Below are 22,024 nucleotides of genomic sequence, written 5' to 3'. Positions count from 1 at the left end.
AATTGCAATTAAGCCAAACAAAAATATTTTAATTCCTTATTATTTTTTTTTTTTTTGCAACAGCAGATTAACATATTTTTCTGTAATCATGTCGAAATGCTTCCAAGAAAAGTGAAACCAGATTTTATTATAATTATTGTTATTATTATTGTTATTATTATTATTATTATTATTAAATCAGATCATACATACCTTTTGGTTACATATGAATCACTCTGGACAAGTTTGTAAATTGTTGACAGGGCCTTCAAAATCAGTGCTGAGAGCAGAGAAATACCAATTTAAGTATTATATAACATGCTCTATTTGTACAGAAAATACAGTATATACAGTATAATACTTAAATACTGTATCCTCCAAATTTGCCAGTGGGTTTGGTATCACTGTCTTTCTCCACAGTAAAACATCATCCAATGATTTTTAGATTTTTTAGTAAATAGTTTTTTTTTAGCAAATTGTAGGTTTGTAACAATACGCAATTATAAAATTTGATTATATATGGAGGTGTCTCAATACAATACAAATGAGTGTTTCCTGAATTCAGTTTCAGGTTTCCATTTTCAGTTACAACATTCAACATCATAAAAGTACAATGACTGAAACTTAATAATGACAGTGTTTGCATGATCCATTCAGATCCATCCGTAACAAAACATTAGAATGAAACAAAATTAAACATAGCAAATCTTTCACTGGTGTGACTCAAGGGGGTGTGTCTGAAGCACAGGCCTTTTCTCATTCTGCTGTTAGCAAGTTGTGCTGTCACTCAAATAGTGCTCTATAGCCCTAGACCAGGGGTGTCTAACGACATACTTTAAACACCATACTTTCTAAACAATATAAAGCTTCCAAAATAACTGAACAAGATAAAAGGACAAGAAAATGCTTTAGATAAACCAATAGAACATGACAATATCCACAAGGCCCTTAGCCATATGCCTAACAATAAAGCACCAGGTCCTGATGGCTTCCCTGCCAAGTTCTATAAAAATATCTGGACTATTTTAGCACCACTATTTAATAGATTCCTAAAATTAATAGAGTATGACACTACAAACAGAAATGAATACTGTAACTATATTACTTCACCTAAAACCCAACAAAGACCCCACTTACCCTCCAGTTATCCCCTATCATCACTCATCAACACAGGCACAAAAATTATAAGCAAGACTCTATATGGAGAAGGACCAGCAAAAATGGCAGTTAGATGGATGCATTTTTGTCATGTTATTGTAACTTTTGACCAGTAAGTGGCACTGTCACAAAATCTTCAAAAATTTATAGCCTCAGGGCATGGTCCTGAAAATGCCTACCAAGTTTAGCGACTTTGCTGTTAGATTTGTTGGCAAACTGAAAAACTGTTTGGAATATCAACATTCTTTTGGTCTGAATATGATGTATGGCACATTTGGTGTTGATTGGACATAATTTGTAGGAGGAGTAGCAAAAAAAACAGTTTTTGACAAAATCCAAAACAGTCGACAGTAAGTACACTTGAATTTCAGATCTTGGTGTGTGTTCACTTCAGCATACCCCAGGGAATTATAGGAAAAAAGAACTGGGAATTTAGTACAAACTCTTCAAATTATATAAGGAAAAAAATAAAAGTTGTCACAGTTCTTGACCACAAGGTGGCACAGTCACAAAATGTCTTGGGTATATTCAGGACATGGTCCTGAAGATAATTATCAAGTTTCGTGATGAAACGTAGATGCATTGCTGAGATACACCCTCACATCCTGTTATTTGCACTTGCCAGTGTGTTACAGGAGAACGGTTTGAATATCAATATTCTTTGATAACTTTTGTTCAGACAGGTCTGAAGATGATTGCTAAGTTGCTGCTGAGATACAGCCTCATTTCCCGTTTGTGGCTTCGCTGTCAGATTCTGGACAAACTGTTTGGAATATTCAAAAGTCTTTTGATAACTTTTGTGACTTTTATTCTGAAGATGACGTGTGCCAAATTTGGTGATGGTTGGATAAAATCTAAGACGAACAGCGAAAAAAAAACCCAGTTTTTGACAAAATGGCGGAAAATCTAATTAGGCAGAAATTGACGCCATAGGGTGCGCTGAAATAGTCTCGACCCAGGGAATCCAGGGATGCCTTTTAAATTTTGGATGCCGTTCAAAAGTTAAACATAACTTCAAAAGTTAAACATCTTCCAAATTAGGCCAAAATTTGGCCCGATGTTGGTGCTAGAGTGTTGGCAGCACTTGTCCCAAATGTGGACAGAATGTTCCTTAGACCTTCCCCAAACAGTGTGCGAAATTTCACAAGTTTTTACTAGATGGTTCTATGGGCTGCCATAGACACCCTGGCCAAAAGAAGAAGAAGAAGAAGAAGAAGAAGAGGTAGAATAACAATAGAGTTTGGTGCTTGGCCCCTTAATAATATAGATTTGGCTAGCCTGCCTGGTCCGATCCCATGGAAGAGCTACTGTCACACAAATTGCTGAAAGTTAATGCTGGCTATGATAGAAAGGTGTCAGAACACACAGTGCATTGCAGCTTGCTACGTATGGGGCTACGTAGCTGCAGACCAGTCAGAGTGCCCATGCTGACCCCTGTCCACCACTGAAAGTGCCTACAATGACAATGTGAGCATCAGAACCGGACCACGGAGCAATGAAAGAAGGTGGCCTGGTCTGATGAATCACTGGGAATCATGATGAAAAACTGTGTAGTCTGGCACAAAGGGTGCCATATTCTAAGATGTTTAACACATCTAGATGTAAATATCAGGAAAGCAAAGCTGAAATTCTGATCTGTCTCATATTCATCTTTTGACCTCAAACAATGTCTTCAGTGTATAGCAAAAACAAAAGTATTGGCCTTGCTGTTCCAATACTTTCGGAGGGGACTGTCAACAAGATGTTAGTAGCAGATCCTTTAAGTCCTATAAATTGTAAAGTAGGGCCTCCACGGATCAAACTTGTTGAATTTGGAGGCCAAGTTAACACTTTGAACACTGTCATGTTCCTCGAACCATTCCTGTACAATTGTTGCAGTGTGGCAGGGTGCATCATCCTGCTGAAAGAGGCCACTGTCATGTGTCAAGGGGTGTACTTCATCTGCAACAATGTTTAGGTAGTGGTATGTGTCAAAGTAACATCCACATGAATGTTAAGGACTCAAGGTTCCCAGAAGAACGCTGCCCAGCATCACACTGCCTCCCCTGGCCTGCCTTCTTCCCGTAGTGCATCCTGGTGCCATCTCTTCCCCAGGTAAGAGATGCACACTTCCATTGCTCACTGGTCCAGTTCTGATGCTCATTATAGGCACTTCCGGCAGTGGACAGGGGTCAGCATGGGCACTCTGACTGCTCTGTGGCTACGCAGCCCCGTACACAGCAAGCTGCAATGCATTTCTGACACCTTTCTAGCACCTTTCTTTCATAGCCAGCATTAAATTTTGCAGCAATTTGTGCTACAGTAGCTCTTCTGTGGGATCGGACCAGACAGGCTAACCTTCACTCCCCACCCGCATCAATGAGCCTTGGGCGCCCATGACCCTGATGCCAGTTCACCAGTTGTCCTTCCTTGGACCATTTTTGGTTGGTACTAACCACTGCATACTGGCAACACCTCAAAAGGCCTACCATTTTGGAAGTGCTCTGACCCAGTCATCTAGCCATCACAATTTGGCCCTTGTCAAAGTTGCTCAGATCCTTATGCCTGCCCATTGTTCCTGCTTAAAACACGTCAACTTTGAGAACTGACTGTTCTCTTGCTTCCTAATATATCCCACCTCTTAACAGGTGCCACTGTAAGGAGATAACCAATGTTACTTACTTCAACTTTTAGTGGTTTTAATGTTGTGCATTATAATGAAATGCAGTTTAAAGGACCCCATTTAGACCAGCAGCAGCACTGCGTCCCGGCATCATGGTAGATTCTGATGTCCAGTGAACATTTCTGATCTTTCTGGAATGTACCAAACCCAAAAATTGAAGTTAATTGAATAAAATATTATTAGGTGGCCATTGTTGTCAACTATAAACACAACAGTTCAATGGTTTGGGAAAGACATTGTTGTTTTGAAAGCAGGAGTTCCAAGCTTATTAGTCACTTTAAAGAGAAAGCTTCCCAGAAAGTTCCACAGGGCATCTAGTTGTGAACTGAAGTGCAGTAGCTGAGGAACTGTACAAATTCAGAAGTTGGATAAAGTTGTGTTCTGTAAATTACTTGTTGTTAATTTGTGACTGAAAAAAGGACTTTCTATTTAGAGCCGCTTGTTTTTCCTATTATTACCAGGGGTATAGTGGCAGTGGCAAGACAAGAAATTGAACAAGGTGGGCCTGGGTAAAATATAGAGTGAGCAAGGGTGTGACAGCAGGGGTATGGTGTGGTCGAGTATCAGATGCAGATGGAGAGGAAGTGGGTTGAACAGGCAGTTAATGCGTGATGATTCTCACCTGTGCTTTATGGCCGCCAGCATACTTGTATGTGTTTCTTTTTGCTTTCAGTGACTGCCATGAGCCAGAGAGGGAGGGACAGTGGCAAAGCTGGTGGAGCTTGCAACACACACACACACACACAATCTTGACCTTGAACAAGGTGAAAGCCACAAGCTAGTGATGGACCCTTTTATGTTACATTTCTGTTAGTTTGGATTTTTTTTGTTGCGTTTTTAAAAGTGCACTGAAAAGTGCTGCTGAAAATACACGTGAGCCCAGAGCACCAATGAAATTCTGCCTGCCTCCTGAGTCATCCTCCGCATCCATACCCACTGGGTTCTACAGTGGTGCCAAAATCTAGCATCAAGGAGGACTCAGCCACATCATGGATGCCTCCTCACTCAGGGACATCCTAAACTCCCTCTCCAGCCTCCACCTAACCCAACACCAAGTGGTTCTCGACCTGAGTAATGAGAAGCAGCTCTGTGCTTTAAAGCTCTCACTCAGGAGTAGGCCAAGAGCTGACAGGCACTCCAGAAGCTGTTGCAGCCCACCATTTCTCCAGCTGTGTTCACTGTCACTGTCCCACACATTATGCTCACCAGTATGGTCTCAACCACCGATCCAGAGGCCTTCATTGAGCTTTTCAAGCCTGCAGCAGCTGCAAAGGAGTGGTTGGAGGATAAATGGGCTCTGCGACTCCTCTCACAGCTTGCCGCCCAGCAACTACCATCAAGGACACGGCTGGAGTATCTGAGCGTCACAAAGGCAGTCCTATAGTGGGTCAGCCAGACAGTGGAGGAGCACCACTGAAGCTTCTGGTCCCTGCAGCTCACCGAGGTCAGCAGCCCCTTCACTTACATGCAGCAGCTGAAGGAGTCCTGTTGCCAGTAGTTGATGGCGGAGGAGGGGGACGCAGAACAGATCATCAAGCTGATGTATGTTCAAGCTTCTTGAACATACATCAAGATGAAGTTGGCGTCAAGATGAAGTTGGCAAAGGATCACCTGGTGACAGTCCCCAGTCCAGGTGTCTCTCTTTTCTCTCTCTCTCTCTCTCTCTCTCTCTCCACCCCCACCCCACCTCCCAGGGCCCCAAAACCAACAACTCAGACCTGGTGTTCCCCCCAGGGGTCCTCCCCTCCCTCCTCCCAGCCCTCTAGCGTCTACCCATGCTCCATCTCTTTCACCACAGGGAACTGTGGCAAAGCCAGGGCAGGATTGTTGGCGCTGCGGGAAATCCAGACATTTCCAGGATCAGTGCTCCCTCATGGCTGTGGAACCACTGACTCGCCGCAGGCCTCCCCCAATCGAGAAGGACTGTACCACAAGTCAGTGGTACTACACATCAGGCCTTGGTGGACTTGGGGTGTAACCAGACCACCGTCCATCAAAGCCTGATTCAATGCAGGGCACCAAACCTTCTCATGGCCTGCTTCTATTGGCCAGGCATTCACGGCAATGTTCACAGGTGGTGTGCAGCGCGAATGTCAGCTGGTGAATCTGCCAGCCACCCCAAAAGTGCCATTTTCCGCCCTGTCCCTTGATCGAGGTCCCCTTCATCCAGCCACGAGGTGCATGACGGCATTGCTTTGTGTTAGTTTTAGTGGCCTATGCAATGTGACACTCAGAAGCAGTGGCTCAGCGCAACATCTCAGCATGCATGTCATGCACCCTTCGTGAACTACAGCTACGAATTATTAGGGATTATATCGATTTGCACCAGTGTTTACCATCCGAAAATCGATGGGCTGGTCGAACTGTTTAATTAAATACTTAAAAATACGATTCATAAGTTTTTACACAATGATGCTTGAATTGGGATAAGTGGATCAAACCCCTTTTATTTTCAGTATGAGAGGTCATGCAAGCCTCCACAGGAGTCCTACCCATTCAAATAATTGTACAGACACATGCTCCACAACGTCTTGGATGTCATTAGGGAAAATTGGGAGGAGGGACCTTCTAACAGTGAAAATGAAATACAGTACGTTCTGGACCTGAGAGTAAAACTCAACACCTCGAGTCAACTAACAAAGGAGAATTTGCTTCAGACCACTGGGAGATAAAGCGCTCATACTACTTCCCATATCAGGCCTAAATTACTTACAAAACGGCAAGGGCCCATTGAGGTCACACGTCAATTGTGGGGAAGTCGACTACAAGGTCAGGCAAGTCTTTCACACAAACAAACACACACAATGTTGCCCCAGCTACAGCGTTTCAGCATCTTTACATGGCTTAACATGAAAACAGCAAAAGGGCCATCACAAAATGCACTGGGTAGTGCCAAACATTAAATATCAGCTAAATCCAGCAGCTGAATGTATCGCACCTAACATAAATTCATCAAATGAAACAAAACTGGTTGCAGAAATAACCTGATAAAATTACAGATGTTTATATTGCTGTGTTTTACAAGCACTTTAGACATTTCAGTAACCCAATTTGAATTTTATTTCCTAGAACTCTTCTTACTAACTCTTACTAGACACCGCTCCAAGCCTATCAATTTAAATGTAATGTTTTTATTTTTTATTCAACATAATGTTTCCTATAGGCTAGGTCGCCAATGAAATTATAACAAAATACACAACAAATCCCATGAATTGTTTGAAAAAGATTTCTTTTAAATCTATTAGGAGAACCATATAACATTCTGCCATGATTAATCTTTGGCTGCTGTGACATTTAAAATAATTTTATTCAAATAAGGATTTTAACAGAAGAAATAAGGATTTTAACAGAAGAAATTTTTAAAATTTTCTCTCACATGCTACAGCAAAAGAATTGAGATTTCGCGTGAAAAAAAGGAAACCAGGCCTACTAATTCCTACGATTAAAGATAATGTGTACAGTACACAGGCATAATTTTATTAAGCATTTATATTACAGTTAAACATGACTAGTTTAGTGTTGGACCATGCACTGTGATCTCCACTCTGCATGAGTCTGATCTCCACTATGACGGCGCATTCCAGCGTTAACAGAAACTGAAACACATTTCATGTTATTATATCCTCTGATTATAGTGTGCAAGAAGTGGGGGAAAAAGGCACAGTGTGGCATCAGTTTCAGAGAAGGTAAACTCTTTATTGAACTAGGTGACAATGAATCAGTAAAACCCTCTCTGATTAAATTCAAATCTATAACTAGCCATTAAACATTATCAGACAGAATTCTCTCACCAAACTTGATTGCAGTTGAAGGGCAGTCACTTCGCAGAGTTGATACAGTGCCACCCGTAGTCATTAGCAGACCAACAGATTTGTTAAATCTGAGAATTTACACACAAATAAATAAATAAATAAATTACATGTCATGCACAACAAGTACTACTGTCCCTGAACCAATCCATTAAATCACCTAATTTGCCGGTCACACAAACACGTCACAGTTTTGGGTTGTGAACAATGCATTGCATGTAAAGCCATGACCCATTAATACACCATAGTGTTATTTTCAGGATTATTCACTTACCATTATGCATTACCACTGAAAGACAGGGAGTGATATTTGGCTAAATTAACACTTTAAATGGCATAACTCTAGAGGATTCTTATGGTTTAGCACCCTGCCTGCAATATTTCTTTGATTACATCATCATAAAGTTGAACAAAGATGGTTGCTAAACTTGTCCATTATAGGCAACTCCTGCATAAGAATGTGATGTAGCTACCTAGTGTTAGATAGCTAGTTTGTTGTTGTAGATTTCAGATGAGCTTTGCTGGGTTGTTAAAGCAATATAAAATAACCATCTTGGTGAACTAGCAAACTAAGCCTGTTAAATTCTTAGTTAGTTCACTGTTATGACAGTTAGCTACTAGATGAAATGGGCACTGCAAAAATTTAGCTCCTTGGACCAATTCTCTCTCCTAATTGTCTGTAGCCACAACTGTCTTCTGCTGAATTGGAAAGGTGTCCAGTTCAATAGTAAATAATAATTTACTATTAATAAATAATAAAAAGGAATGTGTTAATGAACGCTTTTCCAATTCTGACATCCAACAGCACAATGCAACATTTTACAAAACAAATTCTGGTCTGCTTTATAAAATCATTATAGGCTCCGACTGCGTTTCTGCACCCAGGAGGCTTGTCTGACATCACAGTTACATATCTCACTCAGAGAGATCCATTCATATGGGATCCATCAACATCAGTATGAGATGAATTGATCATAACAGTCAATACTTATTAAGACATTCTTTATTTGGATAGACTTTGATGTGTTTTAATTAGGCAAGGTCTTCTACCTTTTCAACAGCCAAATTCATATGTGCATAATTTGTGAAGCACCTGCTGAGAAAACTGAAAGAGCTCTGGTTATAGGAGACTATCATAAGGCACGTGAAATTAGCTAGCCCTTTACTTTAGGGGCACCAGCTGCTTCAGTTATGTAGCTTACAGCAGGTTATGGTCGCTGATCTACTGGATGTCCTGATGGTGCGCCAAAAAAATGTGGGCTTTATAGAAAAATGAGTAGTTTTGAGGGCAAGGCTGGCCTGTTAGGGCAGGATGATATCCATCCCACTTGAGAAGGTGCTGCTCTCATTTCATGCTGCATAACCCACAGGCTTAGAACTGGCTTAATTAATCAGTGACAATCCAGAGACAAGGCCAAGGAGCAGATAAGCAGGCTAAAATGACCTGTCTGCAGTGAGCCGTCACTCAGGTTCAACCATATTGAGACCGTGTCTGTTCCCCGAGCTAAACGAAAGTGTAGAAATGCTCAGAAAGTTTAGTAACCTAATTAACATAAACTTAGATCATACTGACTGCCAGCACCTTTGAAATGAAGCTAGGACTGTTAAATATTAGATCTCTTACATCCAAACTGCTTATAGTTAATGACACTATTACTGATTAGGAGTTTAATGTACTTTGTTTAACAGAAACGTGGATTAAACCAAATGAGTATGTAGGAGCATGCATTAAATGAAGCTAGTCCAACTGGATAGTTATATACATCAGCCTCGTCTAACTGGCAGAGGAGTAGTTATTTGTAATACTAGACATAAATTCATTTGAAATTTTTTATACTAACATATGTAGCCACAAAAAGTCTACCCAGTCGATTCCAATAATTATTATTTATAGACACCCAGGGCCGTACTCTGAATTTCTTCATGAATTTGCGGATTTCATCTCAAACCTGGCTGTTTCTTTAGACAAAACATTAATTGTTGGAGACTTTATATTCTTTTATTTTGATAACCCAGAAGATCTTCTGAGAACAGTGGTTGTGCCCATTCTAGATTCAGTAGGGATTAATCAGAACTTAATAGGACCCACTCGTAATAGTTGTCACACTCTTCATCTAATACTAACATTCTGATTAAATAAAGAAAATATAGTCACATTTCCACAGTCCGAAGCTCTCTCAGATCATTACTTGATCTCATTTAAAATGTGTCTTACTCATAATATGTGCAGGCTACCGTATGAAACGTACATTCACATTGGCTACTACACACAGTTTTATCAATAATCTCCCAGTTATCAACTTTGATTGGATCACAGGAATCACGTGACGCTTTCATGGACCCAGACGCACATTAGCAGAGCTCCACGCTTTTACTGCTTTCTCGACTTATTTTGACATCTGGGGAAGCTTTTCATTTGACGGCAGTTTGCTAAATGGCTTACAGTCGGAAACTGATTGATTATCCATTGCCATCATCTTTTCCATTAAAGAAGAAAACTAAATCAGGATCCACAGCCTTGAGCAACAGGTGATAGAACTACAGGACCGCAGCAGACACAGCACATCTCCTGCTGCTAGGGTTACCTGAAGGGGCAGAGAAAGATGATCCACTTGGCTTTCTAAAGCAATCATTACCGATCTGTATACCCTCGATAGCAGGCAAGAGATATAAGTTGAATGAGCACACCGAGTTTACTCCAGAGCAAGAACAAGCAACAATGTAACACTGAGGTTTTTCTCTGAATTCTCCCCCCAAACAGCAAAGAAACAGAGCTCCTTCACATCAATAAGGAAGAAAATGATAGAGGCAAGGATGCAACTTTCTCCTGTACCCAGCTATGCTGGCAAGACCAAGCTACTGTACTCCCCAGAGGAAGCGTGACATTTCCTATGCTCGACTCTCAAACCCCGTTCTTCAAGTATTGACATGGTAGAAGAAGTTGTTATAATTACATAACTTGGTAAATTCTAACAGTATATGACGGTTGACTACTGGTAGCATTTTTCATTTAGGCAAACAGGCAAGGTGTCTACTAACTTACAGACTCATACGCATAAGTTATAACTTAATTTGTATTTGTTTCCTCTTTCCATGGTGCACTGCATGTTTTATTTTTAAGTCTCTATCCCGTGTCAGCACTGAAACTCAGGAAGTTACTTTGTTTTCTTATAATAGGGGTAATGGCAGTGTACTAATGCTGAGCCGATGCTGACGTCCTCCAATTGTGATAGGGGAGGGTGGCAAACTGGTGTTTGTTTGTGCCTCAGTCCACACCATTTCTGTGGGGTGGGTTTGCTGTATGTTACAGGGTTTTTCTGTAGTGAACAGCAGTTAAGATGGCATTCCAGAGCCCAGTTTTTAAGAGGGCCCCTCCCTAACTGCCAGGGTGGAGAAAGGTTTGCCACATTGTGATTGGATCTTAGAGAACAAACAAACAAATGCCTACATCAGATAAGCTACTAAGACAACTGCCAGACATCTCCCACATCCACACGAGGAAGGACTCCTCATTGGACCACAGGTTGACCCTAACCACCAAACTCATTCCTAAGGTTTAGGCCAGCACTTCCATAAAAATTCCTTAGGACTTCTGGATGCGGCAGCAGTGGCTGAAGCAAAGAAAGGCCACAAAGACCCATTCAAATCCACTCATACATACGTTTGGAATCCTTAAAATTGACAAACTCTAACACATCCACTTCACATTCATGTAAAGAGCAGTTTATGTTACTGGAAAATGATTGTTGACAACAGTTTATATGACCTATTAATACATAAACGAATGCATAGTTATAGTTTAACCATTTCTTATCATGTTTGGACTCTGTGTTCAGGATAAGGCCTATAATATTTTTGAAGGAAGTTTGGAAAAGAAATAATGGAAATAGGCAAACTTTCCACACTAGGGTGGGCTACACTGTGGCCACTTTTGGCATCAGTAGCCAATCACGTTGCTAGAATGGAAGGGTGCCAGATTACAATCTCCTCCTTATCAGAAAGGGATAAAAGTACCTCCCCGATCGGCATCTCCTTGTTCTGAGTTTCTAGGAAAGAAACATTAACAGAAACACCACATTCTGAGTCTTTGGCCCATGAGGAAGAAGACATTAACAGAAACAACCATCCTGAATCTCTGACCTGACAAAGAGAGAGGTAATGGTACGATTAAGGTTAAGCTTTTGCAAGCAAAACCTTCCCTTCAAGGTATAAGTTAATTATTTTACCAAAATAAGAGGAATCATACAAAATGCATGTTATTGTTTATTTTGTGCTGACCTGAATAAAATATTTCACATAAATTAGAATCAGAATCCGAATGAGCTTTATTGCCAGGTATGTTTACACATACGAGGAATTTGTTTTAGTGACAGAAGCTAAACAGAATAGACACAGATAATAAAAAGAATAATATACAAATATACAATGTACAAAATAGCAAAAACACAATATACAAAATAGACAATTTTGTATGTACGGGTATGTGTGTTAAGTAAATAAATGTATGATAGTGTTGTGTGTTCCACGTTTTATTGTCAAGTGATCATGAGATGGATTGCCTGAGGGAAGAAACTGTTCCTGTGCCTGGCCATTCTGGTGCTTAGTTCTCTGTAGCGTCGACCAGATGGCAACAGTTCAAAGAGGGAGTGTGCTGGATGTGAGGGGTCCAGAGTGATTTTGCCAGCCCTTTTGCTCACTCTGGATAAGCACAGTTCTTGGAGAGTGGGGAGGGGTGTACCAGTGATTTGCTCAGCAGTCCGGACGATCCTCTGCAGTCTTCTGAGATCAGATTTCGTAGCTGAGCTGAACCAGACAGTTACTGAAGTGCAGAGGACGGATTCAATAATGGCAGAGTACAACTGTTTCAGCAGCTCCTGTGGCAGGTTGAACTTCCTCAGCTGGGGAAGGAAATAAAACCTCTGCTGGGCCTTTTTAACAATGGACTCAATGTGAATGTTCCACTTCATGTCCTGAGAGATAGTATTGCCCAGGAACCTGAATGACTCCACTATCGTTACAGTGCTGTCCATGATGGTGAGTGGGGGGTGTGCAGGGGTGTTCCTCCTGAAGTCAACTATCATCTCCACTGTTTTGAGCGTGTTGAGCTCCAGGTTGTTAAGACTGCACCAGACAGCCAGCTTTTTTACCTCCTGTCTGTAGGCAGACTCATCACCGTCCTGATTGAGGCCGATAAGTGTGGTGCCGTCTGCAAACTTTAGGAGCTTGACAGAGGGGTCCTTAGATGTGCAGTCGTTGGCATACAGGGAGAAGAGCAGTGGGGAGAGGACGCAACCCTGAGGAGCACCAGTGCTGATTGTACGGGTGCTGGATGAGAATTTTCCCCGCTTTACTAGCTGCTGCCTGTCTGTCAGGAAGCTGTTGATCCACTGACAGACGGAGGTGGGCATAGATAACAGGATCCTCACATAAGTCCCTGGTCTGTCTAGATGTTGCAGGATGTAGTGCAGTCCCATGTTGACTGCATCATCCACAGACCTGTTTTCTCAGTAAGCAAACTGCAGGGGGTCCAGTGAAGGTCCGGTGATGTCCTTCAGATAAGCTAAAACCAGCCTTTCAAATGACTTCATGGACACAGACATTAGAGCCACAGGTCTGTAGTCATTAAGTCCTGAAATTTTGGGTTTCTTTGGGATGGGGATGATGGTGGAGCATTTGAAGCAGGAAGGGACTTCGTATAGCTCCAGTGATCTGTTGAAGATCTGTGAAAAGATGGGGGCCAGCTGGTCAGCACTGGTTTTCAGACAGGCTGGTGTGACACCGTCTGGGCCTGGTGCCTTTCTTCTCTTGTTCTTTCTGAAGACCTGACGCACATCATCTTCACTGATCTGAAGTGCAGGAGTGGGGGAGAGGGGGTTTGCTGGAGGTGTTAATGGTATTTTTTCAAACCTGCAATAAAACTCATTCAGATTGTCTGCCTGTTGTTCATTCTCCACAGTGCTAGGGGATGGTGTCTTGATGCGGGGTCACTGAAAGAGAATTGGTTCCTTAGCTTTCCAGAATAATTCTTCTTTGCCACTCTGATCTCTTTTTCCAGTGTGTATTTGGCCTGTTTATACAAGACGCTGTCCCCATTCCTGTAAGCATCTTCTTTGGCCTGACGGAGCTGTCTGAGTTTTGCAGTGAACCATGGTTTGTCATTGTTGTATGTTAGATAGGTCCTGGCAGAAATGCACATGTCTTCACAGAAACTGATATAGGATGTTACAGTCTCCGTGAGCTCGTCCAGATCGCTGGCAGCAGTTTCAAAAACACTCCAATCAGTGCATTCGAAGCAGGCTTGTAAATCCCGCTCTGCTTCGTTAGTCCATCTTTTTTACAGTCCTTAATACAGGTTTAGCTGATTTCAGTTTCTGCCTGTAGGTTGGTATAAGACGAACCAAACAGTGATCAGAGAGTCCCAAAGCTGCTCTGGGGATGGACCGATATATATATTCTTTATTATGGTGTAACAGTGATCCAATATATTACTGTCTCTGGTAGGACATGTAACGTGCTCTCTGTATTTTGGCAGTTCCCGGGAGAGATTTGCTTTATTAAAATCCCCGAGAATGATTATAGCAGAGTCCGGGTGATGTTGTTCTGTGTCTGATCAGCGAGTTTGTGTAAAGCCAGGCTCACGTGCACTTGCGGAGGAATGTAAACACTTATGAGAATTAACGAGCAGAACTCCCGTGAAGAATAGAAAGGCTTACAGTTAATGAAGAGAGCTTCTAGATCGGAACAGCACAGCTGCTTTAATACTGTTACATCTGTACATCTGTACCTCTCATTGATGTAAAAACATGTCCCGCCGCCATGCGATTTCACCGCTGATTCTGCGTCGCAATCCGCTCTGAACAGCTGGAAGCCCGGCTGATTTAAAGCGCTGTCCGGTATGGCGTCATTCAGCCAGGTTTCTGTGAAACACAGAGCAGCAAAGTTTGAAAAATCCTTATTAGTCCGGAAGAGCAGAAGTTCGTCCGTTTTGTTGGGTAGAGAGCGGAGATTCGCCAGATGGATGCTAGGCAGCGCCGTTCGAAATCCACGCTGATGAAGCTTCACGAGCGCGCCAGCACGCTTCCCCCGTCTGCGCGTCCTAAAGCGCGCCCTAAAGCGTCTGAACAGCGCCGCTGCTCCGCCAAATACAATGTTCAGCAAAACGTCAGAATAGTCGAAAACTGGTAGAAGATTGTGTGGTGTGTTCTGCCGAATGTTCAGCAGTTCATCCCTGGTAAAACTGATCGTGCTTGAGAAACAAAAAACAGGAAAAACTAACAAAAACAGTACAAACACTGGAGAGCCGAACACTGAGGCGGCCGTGTGCAGCGCCATCTTGGATAAAAGATGTTTACATATAGTCCACAAGAGAAAATAATAGTTGAATTTATAAAAATGACCCCGTTCAAAAGTTTACATCCACTTGATTCTTAATACTGTGCTGTTACCTGAATGATCAACAGCTGTGTTTTTTTGTTTAGTGATAGTTGTTCATGAGTCCCTTGTTTGTCCTGAACAGTTAAAGGTTCAAGGTTCTTTATTTGTCAATGCCACCATATGTGCATACATACAGAGGAATCGAAATACCGTTTCTCTTCTCTCTTATCAAGTGTTTACGGTCAATGCAGTCAGTGCATATAGAACAGATTTAGTATGAGGGTAACAGCAGTGTACTTGATAATAAATAGATATAAATAAACAGAGTGAAAATATATTGTAAACATCTGAATGAATATACATCTAAGTAAATGTAAACAATGTATTCTGTAAAATATACAAATATACGTCCAAAGGTGCAGATATACCTGCAGATAAATGTAAACATATCTCTGACAGTGTCAGATTTAAGTAGTTTGTACATGTAACGTTTTGAATAGGTGTTTGTAAACAGGTCCATGTTTGCAGAGTTCTGCAGAAGTATAAAGTGTCTTATGTGCAATCAAAGAAGTGTGGGGTGAGCTATAGATTATTAGAGTTCAGAAGTAGGTGGGGGAGGGGGGAGATAATGGACAGAGCTCAGCATCCTGACAGCCTGGTGGATGAAGCTGTTAGAAAGCCTTGTGGAACGAGCCTGGAGGCTCCAGTATCTTCTCCCTGAAGGCAGTAGGCTGAAGTGGAGGTTTGACGGGTGAAAAGCATCTGCTGCAATGCTGATGGCTCTGCTAGTGAGGCGGGTGTGGAAGATATCCATAAGGGAGGGCAGAGAGACTCCAATGATCTTACTGGCTGCATTCACTATGCGTTGCTGAGTCTTCCGACAGGAGGCATTGCAGCCTCCGTACCACACAGTGATGCAGCTGGTGAGAATGCTCTCAATAGTGCCCCGGTAAAAGGAGCACATGATAAGAGGTGGGACTCGTGCTTTCCTCAGTTTGCGAAGGAAGTAGAGGCGTGACTGAGCTTTCTTGGCCAGCGATGTGGTGTTCGTTACCCAGGAGAGGTCCTCAGAGATATGCACCCCTAGGAACTTGATGCTGTTCACCCTCTCAACCGGGGCACCGTTGATGGTAAGTGGGGGGGTGCAGTGGAGGTCCTCTTCTGAAGTCAATGACAATTTCTTTGGTCTTCCCCACGTTGAGGAAGAGGTTGTTGTCGTTACACCACTGGACCAGTCGGCTCACCTCACTCCTGTAGTTGGCCTTGTTGTTGTTGGTGATAAGACCCACTACAGTCGTGTCATCTGCAAACTTGACTATGTGGTTGGTACTGTAACTGGGTACACAGTCATGGGTCAACAGGGTGAAGATCAGCGGGCTGAGCACGCACCCTTGTAGCGACCCTGTGCTTAGTGTGACGGTCTTAGATGTTTTTCCGCCAACCCGTACATTTTGTGATCTTTCCGACAATAAGTCCAGCACCCAGTTACAGAGAGGGGAGTTTAGTCCCAGGTGTCTCAGTTTGTTTATTAGCTGCTGGGGGATGACCGTGTTAAAAGCTGAGCTAAAATCCAGGAACAGCATACGCACATAGGAGTCTTTGGAGTCCAGGTGTGTAAGGGCTGGATGGAGAGCGGCTGAGATGGCGTCTTCCGTGGACCTGTTGGTTCTGTATGCAAACTGGAACATGTCGTGGGAGGGAGGAAGCATGGATTTTATGTGCTGCATGACCAGTCTCTCGAAGCACTTCATAATGATGGGGGTCAGCGCAATGGGCCGGTAGTCGTGGTGACTGGATGGGTGTGGCTTCTTTGGGACTGGGATTATTGTGGTGGCCTTGAAACACTTAGGAACGACTGCCTGACTCAGCGAGATGCTAAAGATGTCTGTTAGAAAATCCTTGAGTTCTTCAGCACAATTCTTAAGAACACGACCAGGTATGTTGTCTGGTCCAGCTGCCTTGCATGGGTTAATCCTCAGGAGGGTCTTCTTCACACTGACTGGGGTCAGATACACAGCCTGTTCGTGTGGGAAAGGTGGGATCTTCTGTTCCTGTGAGTTGTTATAGGTCTCAAATCGGCCAAAGAATTCGTTGAGACTGTTAAGCAGAGATATGTCAGTGTCACAGGTCCGTGGAAGGGGTTTATAGTCTGTTAGAGTCTGTGTGTCTCTGGTGCTGCTGAAATGTCCAGATATTTTATTGCTGTATTGTTGTTTTGCTTCCCTGATTCCCCAGGACAAGTTGGCTCTTGCTGTTGCTAGGTCTGCAGTGTCACCGGCTCTAAAGTCTGCATCCCGTGCCCTCAGAAGCTTGCGCACTTCTCCTGTCAACCATGGTTTCTGGTCATCCCGAATAGTGACGATCTTTCTGTGTGTGACATCGTTGGTGACATCGTATATTCTTCTATGTCTGTGTGGTTGTTGTGAGTTGCTGCTTCTTTGAAGATGTCCCAGTCTGTTGTGTCAAAGCAGTCTTTAAGGGCAGACTGGGCCCCCTCTGGCCACACACGTACCTCCTTCTTGGTTGGTCTTGTGACTCTCACCTTCGGTCTGTACGCAAGTCTAAGCAAGATGGTGATGTGGTCAGAGAGTCCAAGGTGGGGGAGGGGGGAGGCTTTGTATGCTCCTTTGCTGTTTGTGTATGCTAAGTCTAATGTGTTATTGCCCCTTGTTATTGCCTCGATTCGGTCGCTGTTGTTAGTGCTGGGGGGGATGTAAACAGCGACGAGTAAAATCACTGAAAATTCCCTCGGTAGGTAGAAGGGTCGGCACTTGATAATAACAAACTCTGCCAGCGGAGAACAGTGGTTACGGACAACAGCAGCATTTTGGCACCAAGCATCGCCAATATAAACACAAACACCCCCGCCGCAAGTCTTTCCTCCCTCAACACAGACTCGGTCAGCGCAGTAGCATGTTAGCCCAGCTAGCTGGATAGCAGAGTCTGGAATGTTGTCATTTAACCACGTCTCCGTAAAGATGTAAACACAGCATTCTCTCACCTCACGCTGCGCAGATCTTAGGGTCTGTGTGGGCTAGCTGCTAGCCTAGCATGGATGCCTCAGCGTTTGCCTCGCTTCTGCTTCCTCTCGCAGGGCTTTCGATGCCTCCTCTCTGGGTGAGGTGCCGCAGGCGAGGTCGGCGGTTTGGTCGGCCAGCGGAATATACAGGCCCGAAGTTCCTCAGATACTGTGTTGTCCAAGATGTGGTTTATTGTCCTTGTTTCAATTTCCAAAAGCAAGTAGCGACTGTACCTAGCTTTGGACAGAGATGACGGTGAACTACGCAAACATGAACGTGAACAAAAAGCACTCGAAAATGCACAATTGAACACTGATGTCGGAGAGAGAGGGGCCGCTGCGTCTGTACGCGCCGCCATCTTGGTACACAAAGTGCCTGCTGTTCTTCAGAAAAATCCTTCAGGTCTCATAAATTCCTTGGTTTTCCAGCATTTTTGTGTATTTGAACCCTTTCCAACAATGTCTGTATGATTTTGAGATCCATCTTTTCACACTGAGGACAACTGAGGGACTCGTATACAACTATTACAGAAGGTTCAAACGCTCACTGATGCTCCAGAAGGAAAAACCATGCATTAAGAGCCGGGGGGTGAAAACATTTTGAATTTGAAGATCAGGGTAAATTTACCTTATTTTGTCTTCTGGGAAACATGTAACTATCTTCTGTAGCCTCTGAAGGGCAGTACTAAATGAACAAATATGATATTTAGGCAAAATGCCAGCTCTTAATGCATGGTTTTTCCATCAAACTATGTGGCAAAATGTGTTATGGTCTGATGAGACCCATTCCAAAAGGTATAACAATTCCATAATTTCAAAAGGTATGTTTGGTGCAAAAAAAACAAAAAAAAAAAAACAAAAAAAAAACGCATCACCAAAAGAACACCATACCCACGGTGAAACATGGTGGTGGCATCATGCTTTAGGGCTGCTTTTCTTCAGCAAGAACTGCGGGTTTTATCAAGGTGGCGGGAATCATGAATAGCTACAAATACCAGTCGATTTTAGTGCAAAACCTTCAGGTATCTGCTAGTAAGCTGAAGATGAAAAGGAAATGTTTCTAATTGTTTTTCACTTAATTTTTATATGTTGTAATTTCACTTTAAGGGTGGAAAAAGTTCTGACGTGATTTATCTTGGTTTCTTTTTCTTTTATTTCTTTTATATTACAAAAACCTGCCATTTTAACAGGGGTGTGTAGACTTTTTATATCCACTGTATTAGACAAACACTGTGATTCAGATGGCAAAATAACCTATATAAAGACTCTGATTGGGAATAGGAATATAGCCTCTCTTCCAATCTACACACCATTTAGCTCAGATCCAACTTTTCTTTTTCTCCACGTTATCAGCTTATCTCACTGATTTAACAGACTCTGAGGTAGTTGTGGGAGCAGATATGAATGTGGTAATGTCCCACAATCTAGACAGGTCAGGAGATAATGTTTCACACTCCCAGGCTATTTCCACTAATAAACTCAGATTATTCAACCCTTCCCAAAAAAAAAAAAAAACATACATTTCTCTCAGCAAGACACAAATCATATTCACAGATCGACTACATTTTTGCTTCCTTTACCCAGACTTCAGTGATACGTGAAGCCAACATCTGCCCCTTATCTCTTTCAGACCAAAGTAGCAATCTCTTGAAAATTTCACTTGCCCTGTGACCCCCATGTGCCCCTAGATGGTGGCTTAACCCTAATATACTGCAAGACAAAGTCTTTTGTGCTCATTTCAGAACTAAATTCTGTGAATTTACTTACATTAATCAGGGCTCAGTAGATGACCCACGAATACTCTAGGGGGTGGCAAAAGGGCTTTATAAGGAATAATTCAATCTCATATACTACTTTTTAACAAAAAGCTCATTGCAGGAAAATCCCTGACCTGGAATCCAAGCTTTGGACATTAGAACAGGCAAACCAACACTCTTTGGACATTAGAACAGGAAAAGCACCACAACTAAAACTGACATTGTTAGAAAAGAACTTGTTACATAGATCCAGAGCAGGATTTCTTACACAAAGATCCAGACAGAACTACTACTTTCATTGAAGCAGACCCAGCCATCTACTGGCCTTAAGATTATGCAATAGTGAAACATTTGCTAATATTACAGCCCTGAAATCTCAAGCAGGTGAGATTCTGGCTGACCAAGAGAGTATAAACCTTTTGTTCCTTTTAATCGGAACTATACGGCTAGAATTCTAAATTCTGAGTTTTTAGCCGAACATATAAACACTTGATGAACTAGAATCCGCAGTCAATTCTATGAGCTTGGGGATATCTCCAGGCTTAGGCATACCAGTTGTGTTCTATTCGACCTTCTGGGCTGAGCTGGGTCCAACTATGTTAGATATGATAAACTATTCAATTGATCAAGGATCCTTTCAGCAAGGCATCAATACAGCTATTTTATTTCTTTTCTTAAAAAGAGACAAGGACCCTACATCATGTTCTAGTTACTATCCACTCTGCCTAATAGGTACAGACTTTAAGACAGAGTTTTAGCCCACCGTTTAGAAGGATTTATAACTAAAATTTTTCATCATGACCAAACAGGTTTTATTAAGACCTACTCCACCTCAGAGAATCTCCGTAGACTGCTTCATACAATTCACTCAGCAGAACACTTGACCTCTCCATGTGAAATATTGTCCTAACATGCAATGAAAGCATTCGACCATCTGGAGTGGAACTATCCGTTGGCAGTGTTGGACCACCTAGGTCTCGGTTCTGGTTTTATAAATATGATTAAAGACTTATTTGCCAATCTCACAGCCGCCACTCTCACAGGTCAGATATGTTCATGACTTTTCTCTATTGGAAGAGGCACTCGTCAGGGTTGCCCTCTTTCACCATTACTGTTCTCTTTGTCCTTAGAGCCGCTTGCTCAAGCTGTAAGTCAGTCAGACCTTATATTTCTCATATCTGTTAGAAACACCTTCCATATGTCGCAGACAACATAATGCTGTTTCTATACAAACCAGTTCAGTCAGTCCCCCAGGTTTTAAATTTATTTATCAATTTTGGTGCTGCCTGTTCCATCCTTATGCCCTACATCTGGTTGGAGTTCTCATCACCTTAAAATCACTTGCTGCTGCTGAGGATGGCCCAACATGGACACCCTAAAGATCAATGATTACTGTGGATTGTACCACATTGAAACCATAAAGATGGCTGTAGATGTTCTTCCTTGCATAGCCTTATTACTGCAATTGCGACGAACAGTTTTGCAGTCAAGTCTTCATAATTGAACAGTCAATAACTTCAACAAAATAGACTTCCGTTTAAAACAATTATGAATTCAAAAATGACTCTGATGCTCATATTCATAAGTTGCTCATAAGCTCATCATTGCACTTTTTAACTATATAGTATACAGTTTAGAAGGGACATTATTTACAATCACACTATCCGGTGTCACCCAGATGAGGATGGGTTCCCTTCTGAGTCTGGTTCCTCTCAAGGTTTTTTCTCATGTCGTCTCAGGGAGTTTTTCATTGCCATGCCACGCTTGCCTCTGGTTTGCTCATTATGGATAAATTTATAAATGTAAAATTTATATCTGGAATTTTTTATTTTTGTAAAGCTGGTTTGTTACAATGTCCACTGTTAAAAGCGCTATACAAGTAAAATTTAATTGAATTATTTGGAGCTACTAATGAGTCCCTCTATCTTGACAAATGCCCCAGTCACAGCTGAAGAGAAGAAGCCCATAGCATGATGCTACCATCACCATGCTTCACTGTGGATATGGTGTTCTTTGGGTGATGATGTCTTGTTTTTGTGACATCTTTTAGAATTATGCCCAAAAGGTTCTACCTTGGGTTCATTAGCCCATAGCACCATTTACCACATGCTTTGCAGTGATTTATGTGGGCTTGGATTTTTTTTTTTTTTTTTTTTTTTTTTTTTTTTAATTCATGAGAAAGAGCTTTCGTATAGCCACCCGATCCCATAGACCAGACATGTAAAGAATACGAGAGATTGTTGTCACATGCTGGGAATGACCAGTA

At 42.3% G+C, this 22,024-nt stretch overlaps 1 protein-coding gene across 3 annotated transcripts in view; it reads right to left on the bottom strand.

Annotated features, from left to right (window-relative positions):
• spo11 (SPO11 initiator of meiotic double stranded breaks) overlaps positions 1-22,024 on the bottom strand; it is a 101,950-nt gene that overhangs the window by 58,115 nt on the left and 21,811 nt on the right. For all 3 annotated transcript variants that reach the window (XM_053240554.1, XM_053240556.1, XM_053240555.1), the window contains exons 3-4: positions 7,591-7,679; positions 193-259 (exon numbers count right to left, since the gene is read on the bottom strand). In XM_053240554.1, the coding sequence (XP_053096529.1) occupies positions 193-259; positions 7,591-7,679 (156 nt within the window). The remainder of the gene's footprint in view (positions 1-192; positions 260-7,590; positions 7,680-22,024) is intronic.

Source organism: Pangasianodon hypophthalmus, chromosome 16, assembly GCF_027358585.1.
Source record: "Pangasianodon hypophthalmus isolate fPanHyp1 chromosome 16, fPanHyp1.pri, whole genome shotgun sequence".
NCBI lineage: Eukaryota > Metazoa > Chordata > Actinopteri > Siluriformes > Pangasiidae > Pangasianodon > Pangasianodon hypophthalmus.
Note: the sequence above shows the minus strand (reverse complement) of the source record. Positions and strands in the feature narration are given on the sequence as shown.